The sequence below is a fragment of the Ambystoma mexicanum genome, chromosome 3q (genome assembly GCF_040938575.1).
Source record: "Ambystoma mexicanum isolate Mex_15411 chromosome 3q, UKY_AmexF1_1, whole genome shotgun sequence".
NCBI lineage: Eukaryota > Metazoa > Chordata > Amphibia > Caudata > Ambystomatidae > Ambystoma > Ambystoma mexicanum.
Window position 1 is genome coordinate 966,417,490 of NC_090926.1, and position 27,199 is coordinate 966,444,688.

A 27,199-nucleotide genomic window follows, 5' to 3' on the forward strand; every position below is an offset into this window, starting at 1 on the left:
AAAGTAAAGCTTCTGTTGATTTCCCAGACTTGGTCTGACACAGCCTGCCATTCAGGAATAAGGCTCTCTTCTGCTGGAGCACAATCTGAATATGAATGGGCATGGCAGGGCCTCTATGATAAAAGCAGAGTAATGTAGAACAGATGAAATGAGAATCAAAGCGGCATCATTTTCAATGGGAAACTTTGGGCTAGCAGCAAAGCAGCGCTGCCTTTTCACTCCGCTTCTATAGTACACACCAGAACACACCCTGGCAGCCTTTCTTAGTGTGCTCCCAGTTCCAACTTGCCCAATGGTGCTTGGCAAAACAGTGCAGCTATACATTTGTAGCTGCAAAACTCAGTTTTAATCCGAAGCAGTGGTGCTCAAAAGGAGCCAGCTGTCACGGCTCGCTCCCTTCGCTCCCGTTCCCGCCACTTGGGGGCATGTTTTGGGGTTTATTCCCTACTGGACATTTCCTCCGAACCTTATGCTACAGTGTCCTGATGAATTGGGAGCGCTAAAACCTTATTTCCCAAATTACCTCCCTTCCGGATCCATTCCAGGTTTTTGGCAGCCAGCATGCTACTGCTACTTTAATCAAATGACTATGCTTCCCAGAATGCCTGGCTCACTGCTTCACCTCCTCCCTTGCAGGACAAGGCTGGGTGGAGGATAGGCAACACCTGTGGCTGCAGGTGCAGCAGGCGGCACGCCTGAGGGGTGTGCTCGTTAAGCAGCTTTAAAAGCCTCAGTTTGCTTCAGTCCAGCGCTGGTCATTGTTGCTGTGTTCCTTTTGTGACTGGTCCCTTGTTCCTTGTTCCTAGCTTTTGTGCCTAGTACCTAGTTCTTGTTCCTTGTTCCTATCTTTTGTGCCTAGTACCTAGTTCCTGTTCATTGTTCCTAGTGTTTGTGCCTAGTACCTAGTTCCTGTTCCATTCCTAGCGTTTGTGCCGAGTTCCTAGTTCCTGTTCCTTGTTCCTAGCTTTTGTGCCTAGTGCCTAGTTCCTGTTTCTTGTTCCTCTGCCCTGGATTTCTGATTCTTGTGCTTAATTGATTTCTGCTCACTGGATTTCCCTTTCTGTCTTCCTCTGTCTGCAGGCAGCCTGTCTCTGTGCTTTACCCTTTGATGCTGCCCAATTCGCCTGTGTTTTCTGTTTCTTTGTTGCTGTCCTTTGCTACTGAAAAACCTGATGCTTTAGTCTTTCCCTTTATAGATTTAGCTTCCTGCCTCAAGGTTTCCTTTTGTGATATCATTTTCCCTGCTCCTGATCCTTACTTTCTATTGGGATCCATTCCATGTTTTCCAACTCACTTCTGCATTAATTTCCCATGGATTATTAGGTGTGGGTGTTATTGTAACTAGTCCCAGTGTAAATGCCCTTTTGTTTCCTCACTATTTTATATCACTATTTGTACTCGCCCCTTGACTAGGGTCTTATGTATTTAGTTTCCTCTACCCATTGCTGTTATAGCCTTCAGGGTTCCTGTTTGATCAACTGGGTTCGTGAGTTTACTGACATTCAAGTGGTCTTTCCGGTCCTCGTGAGTACAGTTTCTAAGTTCCTTATTCTGTATCATCCAGAGTGTCAGCTCACAGATCCTGTCCTTGCTTGCCCTCTACGTGGGTTTAGCGCTGTCAGTATCTGTAATAGCATAGTGGGTAAGGAGTTTGCCGACTTTCCTTTCAGTCATAAGGAGGTTCTAAGTGCTTACCCCACATTCCTTTTCATATATAGGTATTATTGTTTCTCCTGGGTTTTAGTATACACAAGTCTTGGGTTTTGTATGCACATATTTAGATTCAAAGTTGTACACTGTGAGATTCCGTGCACATTGCCTTCTTCCTTTCTTAACACCAGCGCAGCCATTTTGCTGTTAACTGCTGAAGTGCAGCTGGGTTATGGATGGGAATTCTGCTGAGTGGGTCAATGTATCCCACACTGGTATATTCCCGTACTAGGAATTTCTCAACAATCTCTTGATACCTGGAAGGCGAGTACAGCAGGTTATCTTTCAATGTAGTGTTTTCTTTACTGTACCTTACGGATTCCTGGTATACTCCCCTACCAAGTAGTGCCCCCCTCTGGTTTCACACAGATCCGCTGGTGTACTCTTCCTACCAGTACGTCTTTCCAAAAAGGGCTCACTGTCTGATGCGTATCTTTTATCAGGTCTTTTCTACAGCGTTCACTTTCCTTTAAAGTATAACACAGTTGCACTTCTTCACTGTTTATACCTTGTTGACTCCAGGTATCACATGCTCCAACTTCCCCCTTATTGATATTCCACACATGGTGGTCTGTTCAAGTTCTGTCTGTGAACTTCCTTTTTAGTGTCTTTTGGCTTTTGGCAATGCTTGTTCCAGCTTTCCCCAAATCGACATCTCATATAAGGAGAATTGTACAACTTTTGCCCTTTTAATTTCTTCTTTAGGGTCTCTAGGTTTAAGGCAATGCAGGTTCCAAGTTTCCCCCAAATAATATCTCATATAGTTCAATTTGTACCATGTGTACCCATTGTACTTTAATTCTGCTTGGTCGGTATTAAAAATCATTCCCCATATGTTCATTTACTTGTTTGCACGTCCCGGGGCTCCCAACTCCTCTGGGTTGACACACCGGCGTAACGTGCAGCTCCGGTGCAGGGTTTTCGTTGGGCAGGCTTCCCCTGTTAGGCAGAGTCTCTTTTGGCTCCCGGGTCATCTTTTCATCCTTTCGCTGATGGAACCATTGCCTCTCCAAAAGACTGCATCTCCTCCGGTCCTGCGGCAAATGTCTCACTTCTAGTGGCCCCTCCAGGGCACCCGCTATGACTTTACTGGAGTTTCTCTCCTCCCGTATGATACGCCTCCAGGCAGGTACCTAGTAAGCAGTTTCTTCTAATGGCACGGATTGTCTCTGTGAATCTGCCTCTGTTTCTGGGTTCACATACTGCTCTGTGCTCTCTGCAGCTCTCCTCCCTGCTTGCAGGTTATTTTCAAGTTTAAGTGTCCAAAGCAGTGGATTGTGAACCTGACTAGACTGCACGTTGTACTTGGTATTACTTTCATTCCATATTGGCTCCTTGCTCCTCTTCTTCGTCTCAGTACTTGAGGCTTTCTGGGACGTGAAGTCCAGAGGAAGTTTAGAGTGTTTAAGTGAAATTGTTGTGCACTTTTGTTTAAATAACAACCATCATAAACATTAGATGTTAAGTGTTTTTTAGAGGTGTTGTGTGCATATGAAGAGTGAATAGAGTTCTGTTTGGTAGAAGTGGGTTTCAGGGTTTTACAATTAAAGGTTCTAAATAGTGACTAAATGCCATCAAACTCTGGAATTAGGGGGTTGTCTTCACAGGAAAGGGAAGAATACAGTGTCTCTCCTGTTGGAGTCACCACTTATCCCTGGCAGCCATCTCCTCCCAGGTGATCTACCCCCAGAATACTACCCCTAGGTTCAGGATCAGGTAGCGGCTGCCTTTCCCAGGCCACATGGGTAGTGACTTAGGCTGTGAAGCAGTGATGACTCCATAGGATTCATCACAAGAGGCAGTGGTATTGGTGAATTGTTGCAGTTGTAGACAGCTATCAAAGAGGTCCTCAAGATTGCAAGCCTTGGCTAAGGGAGCAAGAAGATCAGGCGGAAGGGAAATAGGTGAGCGGAGGGTAGGGATAGCATTGGAAGCTGGGAGAAAGATGACCTCAGTTTTATAAGAGTTCAGACTGCTATCCATTGACTAATTGCAGTGGAACAGTTCGTAATCTGTTCTAAGATGGCTCTGGTGAAGGAGAGAAAGGAGAAAAATATTTGTGTTGTCAGCAAAAAGGGTGAAAGTAAAGGGCAAAGGATAAGTCTTCCTAGGAAAGAGGTATAGAGAATGAAGAGCACATGACATGGCGTGTCTTGTACATTATCATTGGTTAATTTGGGATGAAGCAATGTGGCTGGGTAGCCTGATCCCAACCCTTCAGTAAGAGATAGGACACCTCAGGCACACATGCTTTGTTGGTTTCGATGGACAATAATAAAAACAGTGCCTAGTTGTGGGTTTTAGGTCTTAGGCAGATGCTAAAACATAACAGCTATTAAGAGTTGTGCTAGGGAAGGATATTTGAAGACTGATGTGGCTAGCTACACCCAAAAGCTCTGTTGTGACCACCGCAGCACTGCTGGAAGGTGAGTGATCTCAGGAGCTGGGATGAGTAGCTCATACTTAGCAGCAGTGACACGTCTTGGCGTTAGGTGAGGTCTGGGTGGGAACTGGCCACACTATCATCCATCTTCTTTAAAAGTTTATTCGGATTCCTATATTAACAATAGGTACAATAAAATCAATAAACAGTTACACAATTATTAACAACCAAGTTTGCAATTGAATAAAATATAAAACCGTTATTCAGAATACATCTAACCCAACATCACCTAAAATGTCCATAAGGTTGCACCTTCAAATGGCAATCTAGTATTTACATTTTATCATCTTCAAAAGACAAACATATGACTGACTCCTTCAGGTACAGGTTACTTGTGTAAACCCACATGTTATGTTTTTTTTTGTATGTAATATGTGCCACTTGGTTTTGACAGTAAGTGTGTGTACATTTTCGTTTCATGGCAAGTTTCTATGAGAGCTGCTGTTGTTGTTTTTGCGTGCTGAGGGAGGTTAGGACCACAATGGTAGGTTCCACCAGCAGGGGGCGCATGGTTGCATCCGAGGTGATGTTTACCTAAGGACGGGAGCGGGCTCCCCTGCTGGTGCTCTGATTTGGTGGGTCCCCGCTTGGCATAAGGGGTGGATGGGCGAGATTGAGGGGGAGAACAGGTGGGAGACGAACGGAGAAAGGAGCTTGGAGCTGCCGCTAAGGGCACCCAGGCCCTCTGGTGTCAGAGAAGATCCCTCTGGGTGTCTGGCAGTCCGCCTGAGAGAAACCAGATGCTCTCCCCCACCCGGGGTCGAGAGAGAGGGCCGGAGGGCGCGCTTGCCATGTGCTTCTGCCAGCTGGTGTCCAGTAAATGAGGGAGGGAGGGAGGGAGGGAGGGAGAGAGAGAGGCTGGGAATGAGTATAGAATAAGGTAGCAGGTAGGAAAGCGGAATACAGAGAACGGGATCCCGGGCCCTGCGTGTGCCTGTTGCTGAGTCACTCGGGAGCGTAGGAGTGGCCTGTATGTCTATATGTTTTGTTTGTTCCCCGTACCACAGGACGGAGAAAGGAAATTGAAATGTAACCAGCGCCATGGCGGTAGGATGCTGACCCTACTTTGAGAGACATTGGGAAAAATGCACAGAGGTGTCTGGCGGGAGTGAGACTGCTGCGGGACCTTAAGTGTGCCTCATATTCTTTCCGTGGCCCATTCAGGAGTAGGTTGGAGTAGTGGGAGCTTTATTTATCTCTTCACCCGTCCTGGAAGGGGCATTTACTTTATAAAACCCCACAGGGATATTTTGTCGGAGGAGGCCCGCTTCATAGTGTGTGCATAGGGCAGTTATGGCCCACTCCAAATGAAATATTAAGTACCTCGAGTAAATGCGCACTGCTTATGCAATCTACAGACTATGTTGAACAAATGTGTAACCAAGGTGAATGCGCACGTTTCATGTGAATCCACAATGTATTTAAATATTAAGTACCTCGGGTGAATGTGCACTTCTCTTGTAATTCACATGATATGCTGAACAAATGTGTAACCAAGGTGAATGCGCACGTTTCATGTGATGCCACAACTAATTTAAATATTAAGTACCTCAAGTGGATGCACATTTCTCATGCAATCCACATGATATGTTAATCCAATATTTAACCAAGGTGACTGCGCACATTTAATACGATTGCACAACTTATTTAAATGTTAAGTACCTCAGGTGAATGCGAACTTGCTCATGTAATCTATATGATATGTTGAACGAATATTTAAACCAAGGTGAATGCGCATGTTTCTGGTAACCTACAGGATTAGAGTTGAACAGAGATTTAATGAATGTAAATGGTCACGTTCTCTGGGGAGTGATTCAGAGGTATATGCAAAATTGTAGGCAAGGTGTAGGCAAAGGTTGTCAGTTGCCAACACTCACTCATATGAAGAAGTAGTCAACAAAAGTGAATTAGTTGGGTCCAGGTCGGGCCTAGTGGACATGCTAGGGCCACTCTAAGGCAGAACATGTAGACTAAATAATGTGTATAATGGATGTAATGAAAGGGTTAAAAACTGTTTCCATTTTGTGTTAAATGAGAAAGACTCATTTAAGGCTTCAGCAAGGCTTATGGCACAACTGTATCAATGTTTGATTTAAGGTATACAATTATATAAAGGAAAGCGTGTCCAGCTTATTTAAAAAAATAAAAACAGACTGGCCTTCATTACGAGCATGGCGGTCTGGGAAGTACGGTACTGGTAAGCATGCCGGTACCGTACTTCCCGGACTTGCATACTACTGACTCTGCTCGCGGGAACCATTTCACCCACCAGGTTTTTCCTGGCGGGTGTAACGGCACCCGCGACCAGAGCACGTCGGATGCGGCAAGTACCAGATCCACCTAACTCTGCATGACCCGGTTCTTGCCCATTCATGGGTGCCGAAAAAAAGAAGCAACTCCGGAGGTAGGTGTGCCGTTTTTAACGGCACAGCTACCGTCAGAGTTGTAATGAGGCCCACTGTGTTTGTTTATTTAAGCAGGAGCACTGTTTTAGCTTACTTCCCTGTGAGGGACCATCCTTGGGTATCTACTGGGGCCATCTATTTGTCCCCCCTTGGGAAGTACTATGATGCACATGCGTGCAGTGAGGTTTTAGACTCCTTACTCAGGTCTCATACAGGTTGCAGCCCACCCATACAGATACTTAAAACAGTTACACAAGGGGGAAACACCTTACACTTGCATGAAATTTGATGGTTCCATTGCTTTATGAATGGATGGTGAATTTCTTGATGTTCGGTAATCAAACAGTTAAAGTTACTCTTTCAGCCCGTTATATTTTGGAAGGATAGATAAGAAAGGAACCCAGTTAATGATATTTTCACATATTGATGCAATAGGAGTATAACAACTTTAGTCACCATCCTGCCCATTTTACACCAGTTGTAGAGGCCAGTTTTCAGATGCCACTACAGTAATGGCTTCAGTAAGTTATTTCCTAGCGTTTATGTGATGTAATTGTGCTGGGGTATATGATTTCATAGCGGTTGGAGTTGCAGAGGATCCTGTTGCATGATTGTATGCTGGGAGCTACGTTGTGTTGCGCTATTAGTTTGGTTTGGGTCATTATCCATGCTGCCAGTGTAGTTTACAACTAAAGTTGAGTTGGATTGGGTTCTCCAATAGATTTCAGACTATTGAATCGTTACTTTCTGTATAATAGAATGCGAGACATGATTATGGTCTGATTATCTACAAAGTTGCACTATACATGTCTTCGAGCTCTGGCCAGCACCAGAACTAAACGTTCCAGTTACTTAGAAGTATTAATAAATACGTGGGCTGGGTAAGGCTGTTGGAGTGTTTATACTGGTAAAAATGTATATAATGTGTTTTTATTTTTATTAGGGTTAGTGGAATCCACAAGGGTGGACTTCAGTTTGCAGAAGTAGTATTGGAAAACAAAAAATTGCACCTGTTCTTGTTAGATTTAGAGTGAAAGGAATTGTTAAGTACATAGCATGTCACAGTCCACCATGGTACTATAATGTTAATGTTAAGGTAGTTGTAACGTGCACCGTCACCAACGGAATTGGTCCCCAGGCGCTCAGTATGCCAACAAAGTCTATTGGTAACTTGGTGATAAACGATGAGGCCAAACGCAGAGTGGTTTTTAAATGTCATTAGATCCACCCAATACCATCTCAACATAAACCCTATTATAATGTTTACTTGAAATATATTTTATGTTAATTTGCATTTATACAGCGCCTTATGTACCATTGGTATGGTCTCAAGGCGCTGGTAGGTTGAACAGTCTCAGGAACCGATGTTCAAGTCAGTAGAGAAAATAGAGAGAGTCAAAGGTGCGTGTGAGCACCGAATATGTGGCAGCTGGTGTGGCATTTGTGTGATAGCTACCTCTTAGCGGTAGGTGTGGTGGTTGAGAGATCAAGAGTATGTGTTCATTCTGGCAGGTTTTATCCAGACTGATTCTGGCTGCGTTTGGCCTGAGAACGCCTAGGCTGGAGGGTGCGTAACTAGCAGTGTTTAGTTAGAGTGATGGGGAGTATGAGGCAGATGATGGTATGAGAACAGCTATACCGAATGGTGTCATAGTATCGCTGTGTTCTAGTTGAGTGGTGGTATAAGAAGAGAGTAAGCGTGAAGATGTGAAATGGTGGTTTACCTTCGGTATTTGAGATTGGGCCTACTCCAATAGTTTCATGTACTCATCCATTCCATGTACTCAGACTGTTCCGTGCATTACGACCGTTTCAAGCACTCAAAACCGTTCCTTTCCATGCTCTTTCAAACGTACCATGCACTCTAGACCGTTCCATGTAAGTCGCGCTTTTCTATGCACTCCATTCCGTTCCATGCACTCCATTCCGTTCCATGCACTCAATTCCGTTCCATGCGCACCAGTCCGTTCCATGCGCACCAGTCCATTCCATGCGCCCTACATCCGCTCCACTCTATTATCCGCTAACACAACCTGCATCCGCACCACGGTCTTATCTGTTTCATGCTCTCATCCGCTCCAAGCCCCAATTCATTTTGCGCACTCCTCTGCTCCGCGCACTCCTCTGCTCCGCGCACTCCTCTGCTCCGCGCACTCCTCTGCTCCGCGCACTCCTCTGCTCCGCGCACTCCTCTGCTCCGCGCACTCCTCTGCTCCGCGCACTCCTCTGCTCCGCGCACTCCTCTGCTCCGCGCACTCCTCTGCTCCGCGCACTCCTCTGCTCCGCGCACTCCTCCGTTCTGCGCACCTATCCGCTCTGCACATACATCCAATTCATCCGTTCTACGCACTCACCTGCTCTACGCACTCACCCGCTCCACGCATTCATCCGCACTCTTCTTCTCCCACGTCCCGCTCTACGCACTCGCCCGCTCCACACATGACAAGTGCTGGGAACCACTATGTGATTGTGAGTTCTTCTTATGGTGAGGAGAAACAGTTCTCGACTCATCTGAATTTTTTTGTTTTCTACAGAGTCGAAGGGGATTTATCGATCATATCTGCCGCAAGCTTCCCTCTGGGCTCTCTCAGAGCTTTCAACGTCATCGATAAGCAGTCCTCACACTCGGATGAGTGGATCACAGACACCATAGGCATATCCTATGGGGGTCCGTAATGGACATCTTCGCACAACAGTATTTCTTGAAACCCGACTTTGGAGTGGAAGATGCTGATGACAAAGCCATTTTCTCGATTTTACTCAGAATTTTAAGGTTTTACTCAAAAATTTCACTTGAAGATTTTCTCACAAGGAATGAAGCGTACCGTATCCGATGGGTGGAAAAACAGAACTGAAGCCAACGGGCGATGCGTGTGCTACATATACCTTTGGTGACGTTGACATCGAGACGGAGGCCTCCAAGGGACATCCAGTCAACCGGCGTCGACGCACAGCGCCCCCCCCCCCCCCTGCTGAAAAACAAATTCCAAAGCAGCAAAGCTGGATATTGGAAATAAGATCAGGAATACATGGGAGGACAATCCATTCAAAAGTATAGTTGGGGAGACCAAAGAGAATGCTGGCACAGTAGTCCAGTTGAAGGAAGACAAGAGTGGTTAAGAGATGCTTGGGTGGTGTTTAAAGGAAAGAGCCTGATTTTCCCAATATTTAGGAGGTTGAGGCGAGCTGCTGTTCCAGTTTTGGAGATGAAAGTAGAAAGGTGTGAGAAGGGTCAGATGACGCCATGGTTTCTAGATGAAGAGTAGGGGAGAGTATCAGGTAGGAACTGGATAGAGGAAATGATGAGACCTTTTGGCAGGTTACGTCGGTTTTGGTAGAGTTGAACATCGGAGTGTGAAGCCATCCAATATTTAATGACAGATGCAGTTGGAAATTTTGATAGAGATCAGAAGAGAGTTCAGGAAAAGAGAAGAGTTGGGTGTCGTCCACAAAGAGTTGGTAAGAGAACCTAAAGGAGGAGATTAGTGCCCCAAGAGCAGAAGTGCAGAGTGAAAAGAGGAGCGGACCGAAGACCAAGCCTTCTGGAACACCACCAGTTAGAGGAGTGAGTAGGCAAGGAGATGCTCCGACTCCTTCCTGTCCAATAATCATATCAGTACAAATTAAAATGAGGGTGATAAATTTGCACTTGCCACCGGCTAGTGACATTTGACTCAACGAGTAAGAAATGGTGTGCTGTGTGTAAATATGTAATTAAGTTGGCGAGGGACTTCTTAATGGCCATCTAGTAGCTTCCAACTTTAATTTTTGCCCTTGTTAAAATGGTCCTGGAAACTACACCTATTTAAGCATGCCGAGTCGCTCAGGTAGCGCCCCGATATGCACATTTTACAGCTTCAAAGGGCATTCTCCCCACTATTTTAAATTGGGTAATTTCATTCAAGGTAATACCAAGGTTCCCTTTAGCGTCACTTTCATTAAGCTATGGATGGACGATAATTTACTAACACAGTCTGATCATTAGCACCTCATCTTTCATAGAAAGAAAAATGGTTAGCTATCACTACTTTAGAAGGCCATGGTATTTGAACAAAAAGCGGTTTGCAGATTAGGGGTTGTTCTGCACACAGTTGCATTTTATTAGCTACACAATGTATCACAGAAAAGTTAACCGTTGCAAATTTTCAAAAGAGACCACTTTGTTTTTTAAAGGAAAAAAAAAACACGTTGGATCTCCTTCCCTACCAGCTGCAATGGAAACAGAGTTTCTGTTTTCCGTAGTGGTTTAGTTTGGTCTATGTAGTATATGAGCAGAGGTGATTACTTCTAAGGTCTGAATGTCGCAAATTTCAAATGGACACAAAGATAGATCGGGTGGGTTTGTACCTTTTTGCTTTAACAATTTTCGAATGGTCTGTGAATGCCTCAATCGCAGTTTACGTTTGGCTAGACCTAATTGCGATAAACCGCCTTCAGGAAGGTCGAACACAAGAGGCACACAGAGGATGACCAACGGGTTATGTTAGTTACTTATTATGCATGCAGTGCTCACTATATCATCCCTAGAAAAAGGGTCCTGCAGGAGAAGCCTTTGGGTGCAGGGGATTAGGATGGACGAGAGATCTGGGGCTGACGGAAGTCAAGAGTGATGGATATTTAACACATGAAAATGATAAAAACTTTAAATGTGTCCACACATTTAAAGGGAATATACACTTTCAAAATAGCAAGTATCAGCGTGTGTGTTTCATTCCATCCCAGGGTAGCAGATAGACTGTCCCTCTCAACCTTACTATCTGCCTCACTGCTGCTGTACACTCTCCAGAAAAGCCTATGTATTTTGTATTTTATTAGGATGTATTAAGCAACTTTAACAAAGTGTTGTATATGTTTACAAAAAGGTTGGATGACGCGTGACAGATGGAGAGCAGGTTAGGGTGAGGAGAGGGAGGAAAGAAGGTGGGCTTGTAGACCAGAGCGAAAGAAAGGAACACATGTCAGGGGGCAAGGAGTTCCAAAGTTTGGTGCCAAGAAGGGAAAACCAGTGGAAGCAAGAAGGAGCACAGGGAGATTTGGGAGAAGCCAGTAGATGAAGATATTGAGAGCAAAGATGTCGAGAAGGTGAGTATGGTGAGATGAGAGCAGCAAGATTAATATCTAAAAACAATACAGAAGAAATTAAAGAGAATGTATTTATTTTATTTATTGGGTAGTTATAATGCGCCTATACAACACATGGTGTTTCAAGGCACCACAAGACAAAAAGGGGGAGAGGGGGAACAAGGGAGAAAGATTAAATAACGGTCCTACTAGGCCTTGTGACTTTGGATCGTGCAAGTGCCGAACAAGCGGTGTGAGGGAGGGGATGGGGGGGAAGTGCAGGTCTGAGCAAAATGAAGTGCTAAGCTGGGAAGGGTGAAGGGGTGAAGTGCAGGTGTAATGGGGGAGATCAAAGGGAAAATGTTGTGGAAAGCAGGTAAGCACAGGGAGGAGGCGGGGACTAGGCGGGGAGTTAGCAGGGGAGGGGGAGAGAGAAGAAGGCAGAGAACAGGAGGGTATTGAGGAGTTTCTGGAACATAAGGAGATCCGGTTCAAGCCTGAGAGGGGCAGGGAGTCCATTCCAGAGGGAGGCTCCTGCGTAGGAGAGACATCTATACCCCACTCTGTGCTTCCAGAAGCGATGGATTCACAGAGAGTTAGATCTAGCAGACTGAAGGGCTCTAGCAGGATAGAAAGAATTGAATGTATCAGGGACCCAGGCCCCAGAGACAGCCTTGTGGATGATGCAGAGGGTCTTGAATATGATCCTAGCAGCAACAAGTAGCCAGTGGAGAGAAATTAGGGCTGGAGAGAAGCAGTCCCTGGGCTTGAGACCAAGAATAAGTCTTGCAGTCCTATTCTGGATTAGTTGAAGGGAGGATGAAGGAAGATTAAGGAAGAGGCTGTTACAGTAGTCAAGCCTAGAAAGGACCAGGAGACATTGGGTTTCTGATAGAAGGTGAGGAAAGGTAGAATACCTCTAAGGAGGTGCAGCTGATCGTGGGCCTTCTTGGCATGGTCGGCGATGTGAGGAGAAAATGGAGAGATGGAGAGAAAGGACTCGAAGATGACACCCAGGTTTTTTGCCTCACAGGAGGGCAAGGGGAAGGGGCCCATAGAAGACGGCCAGAGAGAGGAAGGGAAAGTGGGAGCTGGGGTCCCAGTAGAAAGGATCTCAGTTTTACTGCCATTAAGGCAGAGATCATTGGCAGCACCGCATGACTGAATGGCAGTAAAACAGTCAGGGATGAGAGAGGTGGAAGAGGAGGAAGGATGGGGAAGCTTGAAGGAGAGCTGCGTGTCGTCTGAATAGCTGTAAGTGGCGAAGAGTAAGAAGAGATCAGATGGGCCAAGCGGGCAAGGTAGATATTCAAAAGCAGGTGGACAGTTTGCTAGGGGAGAGAAAAGAGCCCAGTTGAACCTGGGAGGGTCTGTTGGAGAGGAAGGAGGTCAACCAGTCCAGAATGTCCTGGGTTTTAGAAAGGAAATGGGAGACAAGAGAGGTACAGAGGGTCAGGGATGAAAGGGGAGATGTGGAGACTGCAGAAGGATTGGCGATTGCCTGGCAGATTTTGAACAGTTCACCAGAATTGTTAGTGGCCCCGGAGATGCAGGCATGGATGTGGGCCCTCTTCTTAGAGCGAATGGAGAGCTTGTATTGCTTTTGGAGCAGGCGACAGGCCAGTTTGTCAGGGGAAGCGTCTGAAGCCTGCCACTTCCGCTCAGCCACTGTGCATTTGCGTTTTAAGTCAGGATCATGCCAAATGTTATGCTTGGAGGCAGGCTTCATTCGAATCCTCATGACCGGGGCAAGGACATACAGGGTGTTGGTGATAGGTGAAGATTAGCAAGGACAGAGTCAGTGTGTGCGTCAGTGGCAGGAGAGGGAGGGAGAATGAAGGTGGTAGCAAAGGCGGCAACTGACACTCGCTTCCTCGGTCGAATGACGGAGAAGGAGACAGGGGCAATAGAAAATTAAGGGGAAAGTGAGAAAAGAGGACAAGGAAGCAGAGTTGAAAACAGAGAAAGGGGAAAAATAGGACTGAGGTAAGCCAATGAACAGAGCAGAGCGATAATCTAAGCCGGAGAAGATTTAAGACGTGATAAGTTTTGCTGCATGAAAAGACAAGAAAGGGCAAATGGGACGGATATTAAAAAGGTGGAAGCAGAAAGTGCTGTTGTGAATTGCCATATATTTTCCTGTATATTTTAGGTTCAAGAGTGATGGCCAGATATCCTTTGGAGTGTTTCCTTTAGTTTTTGATAGGCAGAGAAATCCTTGTCAGGGTAGGTATAGTGAGGCGTTTGTTGAAACTTATAATTTAAGAAAATGGCATATGTTGAGCAATCATCCTAAAGTTGTCCGCCTCACATTTTTGACCCCTCATAGAATAGAGTTAGTGTGTATGTATAGAATAGCAGGGGCCCAAGTACAGACCCTAGCGGGATACCGTAAAGGAGAGAACAAGGCGAAGAGGTGTGACCTGCTCAAGAGACACAGTAGGTGTGGAGATATGACTGAAACCAGTGCATAAAAGAGTCAGAAAAACCAAGTGCAGTGAGACCAGAGAGCACAGTGGGGTGATCAACCATGACAAAGGGGACCAAAAGGATAAGAATAGGCGAGTGCTTGTTATGTCGTATAGTACTGAGAGAATTGGTGATGTGGAGAAGAGCAGTTTCGTTCGGGTGTGCAGGGTGGAAGCCGGATTAAGTTAAAAGAAGGAAAGGGTGCAGATTCATTAAAGTAGACATTTGAGAGTGAACAACTCCTTTGAGAAGTAAAATAGGTCAGGAATTAGATGGGTGAAGGGAGTTTATTTTTAGAAGGGATGATGGAGGCATGTTCACCGATTTCCTGTCCATCTCTCTCCATAAAACATTTTGCACTCTACAGAGCATGGATCTGGAATCGGCAAATGGAGCAAGGGGTAGGGTGATTGCTTGTACCTGCTCTAACTTCCCTCTTCCCTAATGCTGCAGATCATGCTAGAGATGTGATGATAATGTTTAAAGAAGAGTACATGGGCTTAAGCACAGGCCATGCCCTCTCTGGCCTATGCTGCAAGAGGCAGGCGCTGTCACGATGCCTGCTCCTGGGGAGCCGGCTCAGGCCCTGCGTCCCCGAAAGCAGACAAGTCCCCGGGGAAGGTCCCAGCAACCCCTTATAGGGGCCCTTTGGACAGCATCCTGGCGCCTATGGCGCCAGGCTCATAGAAAACGTCAGTCCTGGCGCCATAGGCGCCAGGCTCATTATGAAAGTGTTTGGGTGCACTTACCTGATGCAGACCATGCTGCAGAACCCCGGCCTCCTTGAGGCCTGAAAGGAACTACTTTACCTGTGGGACTCATTTACCACCAGGGCGTGGTCGGGGAAGCATACATACCTGATTGGAGGAAGGACACATTCTAGGAACTTCTTCCAAGGCTATTTAAACCACACCCGATCAGCCACACATGCTTCGCGTTGTTCTGCATCTAGCAGCCGGACGCTCACCGTGTCTGCTCCTGCATCCTGACTTCTGCCACGCCTGCCAACATCCTGAATCACCTGCAAAGGAAGGGAACAAGAGAACAGAAGAAGGAAAAGGCCTTACCTGCTAAATCTGCATCCCAGAGACATTTCGCTGACGATCCTGAAAAGGAAGATATTTATTTTTAAAAGCACATCACATCGATCGCTGCAGCGCCTCATTCTACTCATCTTACAGGGCGCTTCCATGTTCTGCAGCGACCATCCGGATTCACAGTCGCGCCCCCAGCGCCTAGGGAGAAAGACAATAACGAAGGTGAGAGAAAAAAGGGAAAAGGGAAGCTAAATCTCCATGTTAAGACTTACCTGCTGGGTCATTCCCTTTTCGTTTCGGGTCCGCGCCGCATCCAGGCATTTTCGCACCCCGGCCCCTAAGGGGAAAAAGACATCAGTGTTAATGAGCGAATGAAAAGACATTACCAAGACGCTCATTAAAGACTTACCTGATTTCCACAAGGATTTCACCTCTCATCTCGGGTCGGTGCCTGTTCCCCGGCATTCCGTACCCTGGCCCCTATGGGGGAAAAGACACTAGCATTAGAACATTAATGCATGGACACAAGGGGAACCACTTATCAAAAACTTACCTGGAAGCCAAGCAAGTTTGGTTCTCACCAATCCGAAAATCCAGTGAAGTAACTGGATACCAACGCGCCCCCGCATCTGAAACCACCAATCCGAAAATCCAGTGAAGTAACTGGATACCAACGCGCCCCTGCATCAGAAGCAGGATGGAGAGCTCGTCCTTCCAGACCCTAAGGTGAGACGCTACGGGGAAGCACAGAAGGGTTTTGAGGAGGGTGAGAGGGGTAAGTGGGAGGCCGATTGCATTACCCCGCAGACAGTTAACCCCCTATTTTCACCTACAGAAGGATACTTCTGCGAGTCAGACAAGCCAGATTTGGGGCCCGGTACAGTCCGTCTCCCGACCCCTGCGCATCACCTTAGACGAGGTCACAACAGCGCGAACCAGGCCAGCGCCTCCGTGGGAGTCAGGTGAGCGTTACAGAACGCGAAGCCTTCCTACAAATTCCCACCCAGGCGCTATGGAAACTTCTGAGACTGATCAGTTGGCCCAATTACTGGGGGAATTATGGGCCGAAGTACATGCCGCTCGTCAAGAGACTAATGCCCTCAAGAGGGAATTAATAATATCAAAGGAAAGAACTAATGACCTGGCCAGACAGCTTTTGCAAAGTTAAGCTGGGCAAACTCCTCTACCCGGTTCCGGAGGGAACCCCGCTCCTGTGGTTCCCAGTAACCCTGTGCATATTAATCTACCTGGAAACATGCCGCTGGCCCCACCCGAACGCTTTGCTGGGGACCCCAAACAATTCACCGTATTCATGAATCAGTGTCGTTTGCACTTCCTATGCAGGCCTGGGGCCTTCCCTAATGATCAGACCAATGTAGCCTTTGTATTGTCATATCTCAGCGGCTGCGCTGCCGATTGGTCAGTTCCACTGGTTACTCAGGATGACCCGATTCTCCGTGATTTTCAAGGATTTCAAGCAAGCATGGAAAGGTTATTTGGTCGACACTCTCAGGGGCAGGCTCTGGATGATGAACTTCTATCCCTGCGACAGGGCAATCAGGATCTCCTATCCTACATTGCAACCTTTAATAGACTAATTGTAGAAACTGGGTGGCCAGAGGATAAGAGAATCACGTTATTTTATCGAGGTTTACGTGGAGAACTTAAAGATGTCCTGGCCCAAGATGTAAATCTGCCCCGAGAATGCACAGAATATATAGACTTAGTGGTCCAATTGGATCACAGACTCCAGAACAGAAAAGCAGATCGGTCCAGGTTTGAGACCCGGGTGTTGGTCAAGACCCACGCTAAGGGAGTTGATGTCTCAGAGCCTATGCAAATTGGTGGGGTTAAAGGACCTTTAACTCAAAAGGAACGTGAAAGGAGGCGGCAATTAAAGTTATGTCTTTATTGTGGGAACTCTGGACACTTTCTACGAGATTGCCTGGCAAAACCGCCCTGAAAGGCGGCAGGGGCCGCCGATAAAAACCTTGAAGACTCTGTTTCGGGAAACGACTCAGCCCGACAAGCGTAGGGGTCCGCTTGCCGAGCTTGAAAACTAACTCTCAGACCTCGCATTTCATAGTGCCAATGGTTCTCGTAGATCCAGAACAGCCTAAGCAGTTGCATGCAATAAAGGCATACATCGATAGCGGGGCTATTGGAAATTATGTGGACCGTGAGTTGGTCTCCAGGATTAACCTCCCTCTCCGTCCTAAAACCAGCAAAGACGTCATCACCACAGTAGATGGAACTGAAATTGCCTCTGGACCGGTAACGCATTCCACTACTGAGGTGACTCTTATTGGTCCCGATGGCCATCGGGAGGCAGTTGTGTTTGATGTAATCAAGGCCCCACAGATTCAGGTTATTCTTGGAATTCCTTGGTTAGAGACACATAATCCTCGAATTGATTGGCGAGCTAAGAGAATAACCGTCCCGGATTGTGCACAAACCTGTTATCCAGAAAACCTGAAGATTAATCTAGCATCTGTAACCTCTGCCTCCATGCAATTGCCTCCGGAATACCAAGACTTTCAGGACGTCTTCCAAAAGGAACAGGCCAACACGTTACCTCCTCATCGATCGTACGATTGCCAAATCGATCTGGTGCCCGGTGCACAACCCCCTTGTAGCAGGATTTATGCCCTTACCGATCGTGAGAACCTGCATATGAGACAATATTTGGATCAATACCTCGCCAATGGTTTTATTCGCCCGTCAAAGTCCCCGGCATCCTCGGCTTTGTTCTTCGTGCCTAAAAAGGAAGGCGACCTCAGAACTTGTATCGATTACCGCGCATTGAATCAGATAACGGTTAAAAACCGTTATCCTCTGCCTCTGATCCCTGAACTCCTTGACCAGGTAAAGGACGCTTGCATATACACCAAGTTAGACCTCCGGGGGGCATATCATCTGGTGCGAGTAAAAGAAGGTGACAAATGGAAAACGGCCTTCCGTACCAAGTATGGATTATTCGAATACCAGGTAATGCCCTTCGGGTTGTGCAATGCGCCTGCTGCCTTCCAATTCTTCATGAATGATGTCCTTCGGGAACTCATCAATGTTTGTGTTGTCGTCTATATCGATGACATTCTAGTGTACTCTTCTTCGGAATCTGATCACAGAAAACACGTTAGGGCAGTTCTGGAAAAACTGCGCCAACACAAACTATTTGCTAAACTGGAGAAATGTGTTTTCCATACCACAGAAGTTGAGTTTCTCGGTTTCATCCTGACACCCAAAGGAGTCCGAATGGACTCAAGAAAAGTGGATGCCATCCTCAAATGGCCATCACCTAGCTCTGTAAAAGGGGTTCAAAGCATGCTCTGCTTTGCCAATTTCTATCGCAGGTTTATCCCTGAAATTTCACGCATAGTACAACCCATTACTGCACTCTTGAGGAAAAATAAAAGTTTTGAATGGTCTGAAGAAGCCGAGCAGGCCTTCCAGGATTTAAAAGCTAAGTTTACCTCTGCACCTATATTGAAACAACCACGTCCAGATCTCCCGTATGTCGTCGAAACTGACGCATCCAGCCTAGCCATGGGAGCAGTTCTGTCTCAAAGAGATCCCGAAACCACCCAACTGCATCCTGTAGCATTTTGGTCCAGAAAATTCTCGGCACCAGAGATTAATTATGCAATCACTGACAAAGAACTGTTAGCCATAAAGTCCGCTTTTAAAGCCTGGCGGCATTACCTGCTTGGCGCTCGACATACCATCACAGTGATCACTGATCACCAGAATTTACAGTATTTGAAAACCACCAAGGCTCAGTCATCACGGCAGCTCCGATGGGCTTTGTTTTTCGCTGAATTTGATTTCGTGATTACCTATCGACCTGGCTGCAAGAACGGCAAAGCAGACGCCTTATCCCGAATTGGAATGGGAGAACCTGATACAAACTCAGAACCAGTACCAATAATTCCCGAACAGAGAATTCTAGGCATGACTTTGTTACAGACGCTTGAAGACATTCAAGTCAGAGTGAAACAACTCCTGGACCCTACAGTCCTACAGGATTGGATACAAAATGGATCAGACTTTACCATAGATAATGGTTTACCTTATTACCAAGGACGCTTATTCCTGCCACACAAGGATTTACACGAACTAGTTATTTCCGGTTATCATGATACATTAATAGAGGGACACCCCGGTATTGCCAAGACCATGGAAAAGGTGAAACGACAATTCTGGTGGCCCTCTTGGCGAAAAGATGTTAAATCTTTTGTGATGTCCTGTGGTGTTTGCGCCCAAAATAAAGGTCAAAAGAAAAGACCAGCCGGTCTCCTCCAACATCTAGACGTACCGCCAGCACCCTGGCACACCCTATCAATGGATTTTATTACGGACCTGCCTCCTTGTTCGGGATACAATACCATTCTGGTAATTGTGGATTTGTTTTCCAAAATGGCCCACTTCATTCCTTTGAAAGGTTTACCTTCAGCTTCTGTCCTAGCCAAAGAATTCCTCGAAAATATTGTTCGGCTATATGGATTCCCATCTATACTAATCTCTGACCGGGGAAGCCAATTCATTTCCCACTTCTGGCGCAAATGTTGTCAAATGGCACAAATCGACGTAAGATTATCGACCAGTCACCACCCTCAGACCGATGGTCAGACTGAGAGGACAAATCAGACCCTTGAGCAGTACTTACGGTGTATGTTACAGCAATCTGAAAGCAACTAGAAAGACATTCTTTGGATAGCCGAATACGCATATAATAATTCGGTACACTCGAACTGGCCATAGTCCTATTTTTATACCTTGTTTGGACATGACCCTCGAACCTCAAACCTCGACTCACCTCAGAACCTCGGAGTGCCCGCAGTAGAACATCTGCATTCTACCATTACCCGAGCCTTCAAAGAGGCAACCACGCATTTACAACAAGCCAAGAGAAAATACAAGGAGAATGCTGACCTACATCGGAGTGAAGCACCTCCGTATCAGATTGGGGATCAAGTGTGGTTAGCTACCAGACATTTACCGCTCAAAGGGCCCCGAACTTTTAACCCAAAATATCTGGGACCTTATTCTATTACGGCAATAATTAACCCAGTAGCGGTTAAACCTGATTTACCAGCTAATATTCGAATTCACCCTGTTTTTCATGTGTCACTTCTGAAACCAGTGGTACCCGGAACCCGACTACTCAAACCTCCAGAACCTATTCAAAGAGATGGGGAACCCGAATTCGAATTGAGGAACATTTTAGATTCAAAAATGTTTAGGTCAAAGCTTTTCTACCTAATTGATTGGAAGGGGTACGGACCTCAGGAGAGGTCGTGGGAACCCAGTGACCATGTGCATGCACCTCGATTAGTCAGGAAATTCCACCGACTCTTCCCAGACAAACCAAAACCCCCGGAGGGAACAACCTTGGGAGGGGCCTTGGGGGGGGGGGGAGTGCTGTCACGATGCCCGCTCCTGGGGAGCCGGCTCAGGCCCTGCGACCCCGAAAGCGGACATCAAGTCCCCGGAGAAGGTCCCAGCAACCCCTTATAGGGGCCCTTTGGACAGCGTCCTGGCGCCTATGGCACCAGGCTCATAGAAAACGTCGGTCCTGGCGCCATAGGCGCCAGGCTCATTATGAAAGTGTTTGGGTGCACTTACCTGATGCAGACCATGCTGCAGAACCCCGGCCTCCTTGAGGCCTGAAAGGAACTACTTTACCCGTGGGACTCATTTACCACCCGGGCGTGGTCGGGGAAGGATACATACCTGATTGGAGGAAGGACACATTCTAGGAACAACTTCCAAGGCTATTTAAACCACACCCGATCAGCCACACGTGCTTCGCGTTGTTCTGCATCTAGCAGCTGGACGCTCACCGTGTCTGCTCCTGCATCCTGACTTCTGCCACGCCTGCCAGCATCCTGAATCACCTGCAAAGGAAGGGAACAAGAGAACAGAAGAAGGAAAAGGCCTTACCTGCTAAATCTGCATCCCGGAGACATTTCGCCGACGATCCTGAAAAGGAAGACATTTATTTTTAAAAGCACATCACATCGATCGCTGCAGTGCCTCATTCTACTCATCTTACAGGGCGCTTCCATGTTCTGCAGCGACCATCCGGATTCACAGTCGCGCCCCAGCGCCTAGGGAGAAAAAGACAATAACGAAGGTGAGAGAAAGAAGGGAAAAGGGAAGCTAAATCTTCATGTTAAGACTTACCTGCTGGGTCATTCCCTTTTCGTTTCGGGTCCGCGCCGCATCCAGGCATTTTCGGACCCCGGCCCGTAAGGGGAAAAAGACATCAGCGTTAATGAGCGAATGAAAAGACATTACCAAGACGCTCATTAAAGACTTACCTGATTTCCACAAGGATTTCACCTCTCATCTCGGGTCGGTGCCTGTTCCCCGGCATTCCGTACCCCGGCCCCTATGGGGAAAAAGACACTAGCATTAGAACATTAATGCATGGACACAAGGGGAACCACTTATCCAAAACTTACCTGGAAGCCAAGCAAGTTTGGTTCTCACCAATCCGAAAATCCAGTGAAGTAACTGGATACCAACGCGCCACCTCATCTGAAACCACCAATCCGAAAATCCAGTGAAGTAACTGGATACCAACGCGCCCCTGCATCAGAAGCAGGATGGAGAGCTCGTCCTTCCAGACCCTAAGGTGAGACGCTACGGGGAAGCACAGAAGGGTTTTGAGGAGGATGAGAGGGGTAAGTGGGAGGCCGATTGCATTACCCCGCAGACAGTTAACCCCCTATTTTCACCTACAGAAAGATACTTCTGCGAGTCAGACAAGCCAGATTTGGGGCCCGGTCCAGTCCGTCTCCTGACCCTTGCGCATCACCTTAGACAAGGTCACAACAGCGCGAACCAGGCCAGTGCCTCCGTGGGAGTCAGGTGAGCGTTACAGGCGACTAGTTGTCTACAGCCTCAACTGGCTTCCCAGACGCACACTGCATCCAGGCTAGTCCTTTGTGCCGAGCAGATCGGACAATTGTAAGTCAACCACAGCCCGGGGCTGAATACCTGCTAATTTCATAATGCCAGACCTGGAGACCATCTCCTTGGAAAAGCCCTCTGTCTGTAGAGACAGGAGAGAGCTCAGAAAGTATGCCTCTCTGTCACGAATCAGAGTAGAATCCTTATAAGGCAGCAGAAGGAAGGGTTTGAAAGATACTGATTTATTAGGTATTGTTGACAGGTGGGGCACCTTAAGGGAAATGTAACACACTCTTAATGTCTGTCCTTGGAGTTAAAGCAATACACTGTCTGGTTTCAATAAATGTCGGTGGGTTTGTTAATCCTTAATTCAGTGATCCCCACCTGGGATATATTCTCACTTGTCAGTCGCTCAGTCTCAGGGTTTGAGCGGCTCACACTACTAACTCTGCTCTTTGGTCTGTTGATGACCTTTTCTCATCTTTGACTCGTAGGAAACCCCTTTCTTTCTCTAGGTCTCAGGCCCTGCGTGCATCTGTACGCTAGGCCTTGACAGTAGTGCAGGCCAAAGCAAGGTGAGAGAGAATTGAGCCACAGAAATTCCACCAAGAGGTTAGCCACCTGATTTAGCGTGGTAATGAAGGCACCCTGACCCTGTCTCTAAGTCCTAATTCTAGTCCCCAACACCATATCCTCTTCGACGAATCACAATGGTCTTGTATCTAAGGGAACCTTTCCTGCAACTCCTGATATCATCACCACTCCCCCCTTCTCCTCCATAACAACTCTCCCTATTCGTATACCTCTTCTTCTCTACTCACACGTCTCAATCTTAGAGTGTCTCTACCCCTCCTTATTCTTATCAATGGCCTCCTCACTCATCCTGATGCTTCTCCATCACCTCCAACCTCCCTTCATGCCCCATTTTCTGCAGCTGCTTCTTCCTTCTGCTATTACACCAACTCCTTGTGTTTGTATTTCCACAGCAATGCTCAGAGATCATACTCTGCGCCTCGCCAGCTTTGCACTCCTGAACTCCCCTCCCACTGTTCTCCTGAGAGGTGTTTTATATATGAACTTTGTGTTCAATGGCTATTTCCTGATTGGCTGAATGAGCCGCCTGACATGTCTGAGCATTATCAAGTCACTGGGATGCCTGGGATGTTCTGACTCTTTGGAAAAGGTTTTCAAACATGTCACCGCCATTTTGCATCTCTTTCTGGAAAGTTCTCCCTGGGGGCTGAGATGCAGCTACTGCCCTCTCTCACTGCCTGTTGTTGAATGGATACCCTTCTGTGGCCAGCAGGCCAGTGGGAGTGTTGACGACCCATTTTGGGCAGTTGGTAGTCCAGAAAAAATGTGTCTGCATCGAGGTTTCTTTAATCAATTTTATTAATGGTAGTGTTTGCAGAGGATTCTGCCCATCCTGCTTGCAGCTGTGAGGGAGACAATGAGCTTTCCTCGCTCCTGATGGTTACATGTCTTTATATCGAAATATTTTATATTGAATGAACATATCTCGAATATTTTATAACGAAAAATGTTATAGTGAATGCACTTTTATTTTGGTGGGGGGGAAACCCTCGTTTCCCACCCATGAAAACCCACCCTGACCGTTTCCCAAAATTATTTAACCCTTTACTGCACCCCTAAATGCATTCACTATAAAAGTTTTCAATATAAAATATTCGATATATGTTCATTCTATATAAAAGATTCGATATGAAGACTGTAAACCGATCTACTATACATCCCATTGGCAGACTACAACTCACATATATTTATTATCCCTTACCCTAAGTGAAACCGGACAACAACGGCTGTTATCAAGGAAGGAAACCCCCTTGTGTCTGAGAAGGCCTTTCTCTGGGACCTCGCTACTTTTCCCCAGATTCCCAGCCTTACTAACACGCACACTTCTAAAATCTTACACGATTTACACCACACTCCCTATCAGAAGACCCACAACACCAAGCATATAAATCGGATCCTCCTATTCTCCCCTGCTGCTAGCACACGCACAGTGCATACATTGCAGCTCTCGGAACACCCAATACCTTCTTTCTGGATAACCCACCCATCATCCTTTCTCCCCCTGATTGTGGAGAATCCCTACCACCACACAAGTGAAGGGTGGTAACAGTCCCCTGGCCCCACCCATTTTTTCACAGACCAAGGTGCGGTGAGGCCATCATTATTGGCAGAAGGGTTCTTTGCAAGGCTGCTTATCTTACCCCCTCCAATGCACAAAACACACTCCACACATAGCCCCATGGTCAGAACACTCCAGCCCTCATTTCACCAGTTCTCCACTCATGTGTTCTTAGGCCGTGTCTCGGGTTGAGATTCAGTGGAAAGCTGCCCTAATTACCCAGGTACTTCGACAAAAGTAGAGCAAAGTACAGTGACGGGCAAAGCCGGGGTGCCATGGCAAGCAGAATGCTGATGTGCTTAATTGCAAAGGTGCGCAGCCATTGACCTGATTAGTAAATGGACAGCTGCATGTTGTGTGGAAATGGACTCGCCTAATTAAGAAAGGTTTTAAAAAGTGACGGCGTCATCAAGCATTACTACTTAGTGGAGGGCAGGAACGTCTCCTTGTTGTCTTTTGGATTGTATGGATATAGTGTATTATGCCACTACGATGACATGAGCTTAGTTCTTTGTTTCATTTTATGATTGGAAAGCAACAAATACAGTTTAACAATGTTATTTGTATGTTTTCTTTTATTTTTTTCCAGGCGGAAGATGGCAGGCGGTTCAACAGGAATGGAATTGTGCCCACACTGTGGAAAGCCCTTCAAGCGGCTCAAGTCTCATTTGCCCCACTGCAAGATGGCCGACAAAGTACCATCACCTAGTGCAACGGCTATGAAACCCAAGCATGGGAAAATAGAACCCACTGCAAAAGAGAAGAAGCAGGGGAAAAAGGTCCTGGCACCGAGACAAGCAATGCCAAGAGAAGAGGGCTACAAAGGCCAAGCATGGAGTGCAACCAATACAGCAAGTGAAAAAGCAGAGTCTGTGCAAATGACACACAAATCTGGCACCAAAACTAGTGATGTGTCATTGATGAAAAAACGCAGGGATGCAACAGGACCAGTAAAAGTGGCCAAAAAGTCAGTTGCAGGCCTTGAACTAAGGGCTGATGTGGTGCACAGCCCAACTAAGGCCAAAGGGAGGGAACCACAGGACATTTCCCCTTTGAACCGCAGCAGAGGACAGCATATCTTTGGTACGGAGGACACATTGGCAAATGCCACTGCAGGTGGGCTATCGGTGGAAAATCTGGTGCTGCAGGGTGAGAGAGATGTGTTTGTGGGCAGTGCCATTAAACCAGAAGTGCTAATAGAGCATATGGCATTGTCCTCTTGGGAAGAACATAATCCCATTGTTGTCCTACAAACATATGCTCAGGAACAAAACATAGTCCAGCAGAAGCAGAGGTCAACGGTTCACAACCAGACATATGATGCTTCATCAACCAGCTATTTATTCACTAATGAGTGTCAGACCAAAGCCTCCGGACAACATTCTCTGGGGATCGCCGAGCCTATAAACCTGCTAGCTAAGAAGGATTGGGGAGACACATTGGTAGGGGCAGAACACGAGGCAATGGATATGTTTCACTCTGGGGATGAGACGGCAAGAAATAGCCATGCAAGTATAGAAAAAGGGAAAGACGGGAGGCCGAGTGTAAAGCAGACTTCTGTGTCAAATCATGTTGAAGACCCTTTGCAAAAAAGCATGGTCAAAAGCTCAGGAGGTGACTATCCCAAAAAAGAATCTGGACAAGAAAGATCATCTGTGGAAGAGGAGTACCTCAAAGATTTCAAAAGTTATACAGAGTCCAGGGAGCCTCTTCCCATCTTCCAAACGCTAGACCCCGGTGATTGCCCAGGGGCATTGGTTGATACAAATCAGAATGGAGAAAGAAGTAGGGTTCTCATGACTTGCCTGCAGCAGTTGCCCGAGAAGGGACAGCCAGCATTTTCAAGGTTATCTCAGTTTTATCTGGATGAAGCTAAAAAAAGGATGATCCATAGCAAGGATTTGAATCCATGTTTCAGCTCCCACCCACAAGATGATCAACTTTTGTGCAGCACTAGGGTACCACGGGAAGCTGTAGGGCTGCACTGGATTCCTGAATTTTATTTCAGTTATCAGCATCTACAAGTGGTTCCTCGAAAGTACAACTGGTGGGGAAAGGAAATCCTGTCAACGGCATCCAATCATCTTCGAGAAGAGCTTGGTACGTATAAAAGTCGCACCGATTTCTTTTTTTTGCTTTGGTTTGAGGTAGCCAGATGTTTTTTTTTTTTGAAGTACGGAAAAATAGAGTTTCGTAGCGTTTGCGGATAAAAAAAGAACCAGTTCTGAAAATGTGGAGTGATCAAAATATTTTCCATTAAATAAAGATACAATGTTAGTGTCTGACAAACGGTCATCTTACATGTAGATTAACTGGCATAGGTTTGAAGAAATTAATTTTGTAGCAGAGGCAGAATCAGTGCATGCTCACATTACCTCCATGTCACTCTTCCTCCTCCCAGTACTTACCTTTGAAGCACCCGCCTCCAGGGTCAGATTGGACCATAAAATTGTCTCAGGCACCAATGAAAAAGTGGCCACCAGTTGCAAATGGCAATTCATATCTTTTGTGATGGACTGTTTCAATAGTACCAAAGGGGGAGTTTTGGGATAAAATGTGATGCAAATTCTGCATTTTAAAGATATTTATTCAGCAACACTGGTCAAAACTACTAGCCGCATAGTGAAGTAACTCATCCAACTGGCCCACATTGGGCAAAAAACGTAGCCCACTTTGACCCAAAAAAATGGCCCGCACCAGATAAGTGCAGACTGGAGGGCTGGTTGGCTGGAACGAGAACCGACAGCAGTTGGTGACGCTCAGGCAGTGAGTATGACCAAGTTGATCGGTAATGTTCTGCTCTTGCTAGGGCTGTAGAGGGGCACATGCTCACTGAATGCTGGGTAATCTTGGTGCTGGCTTGTGTCTCGCTGTCGGAGTGACACTCATGATGGCCATGTTGGTTTGGCCATCCGAATACGCAATTGAGCATAAGTGGATATCCCAGGAATTAAATGCCTGCAAAGAATGTGGAGAAAGTACGAGTCACATCGCAAGTTAGCTT

At 46.6% G+C, this 27,199-nt stretch overlaps 1 protein-coding gene across 1 annotated transcript in view; it reads left to right on the top strand.

The window, feature by feature from the left end:
* Window positions 1–27,199, top strand: part of MTNAP1 (mitochondrial nucleoid associated protein 1) — a 293,250-nt gene that overhangs the window by 120,389 nt on the left and 145,662 nt on the right. Inside the window, exon 2 of the mRNA XM_069655105.1 lies at window positions 24,785–26,295. Within this exon, the coding sequence (XP_069511206.1) occupies window positions 24,792–26,295 (1,504 nt within the window). The 5' untranslated portion in view covers window positions 24,785–24,791. The remainder of the gene's footprint in view (window positions 1–24,784; window positions 26,296–27,199) is intronic.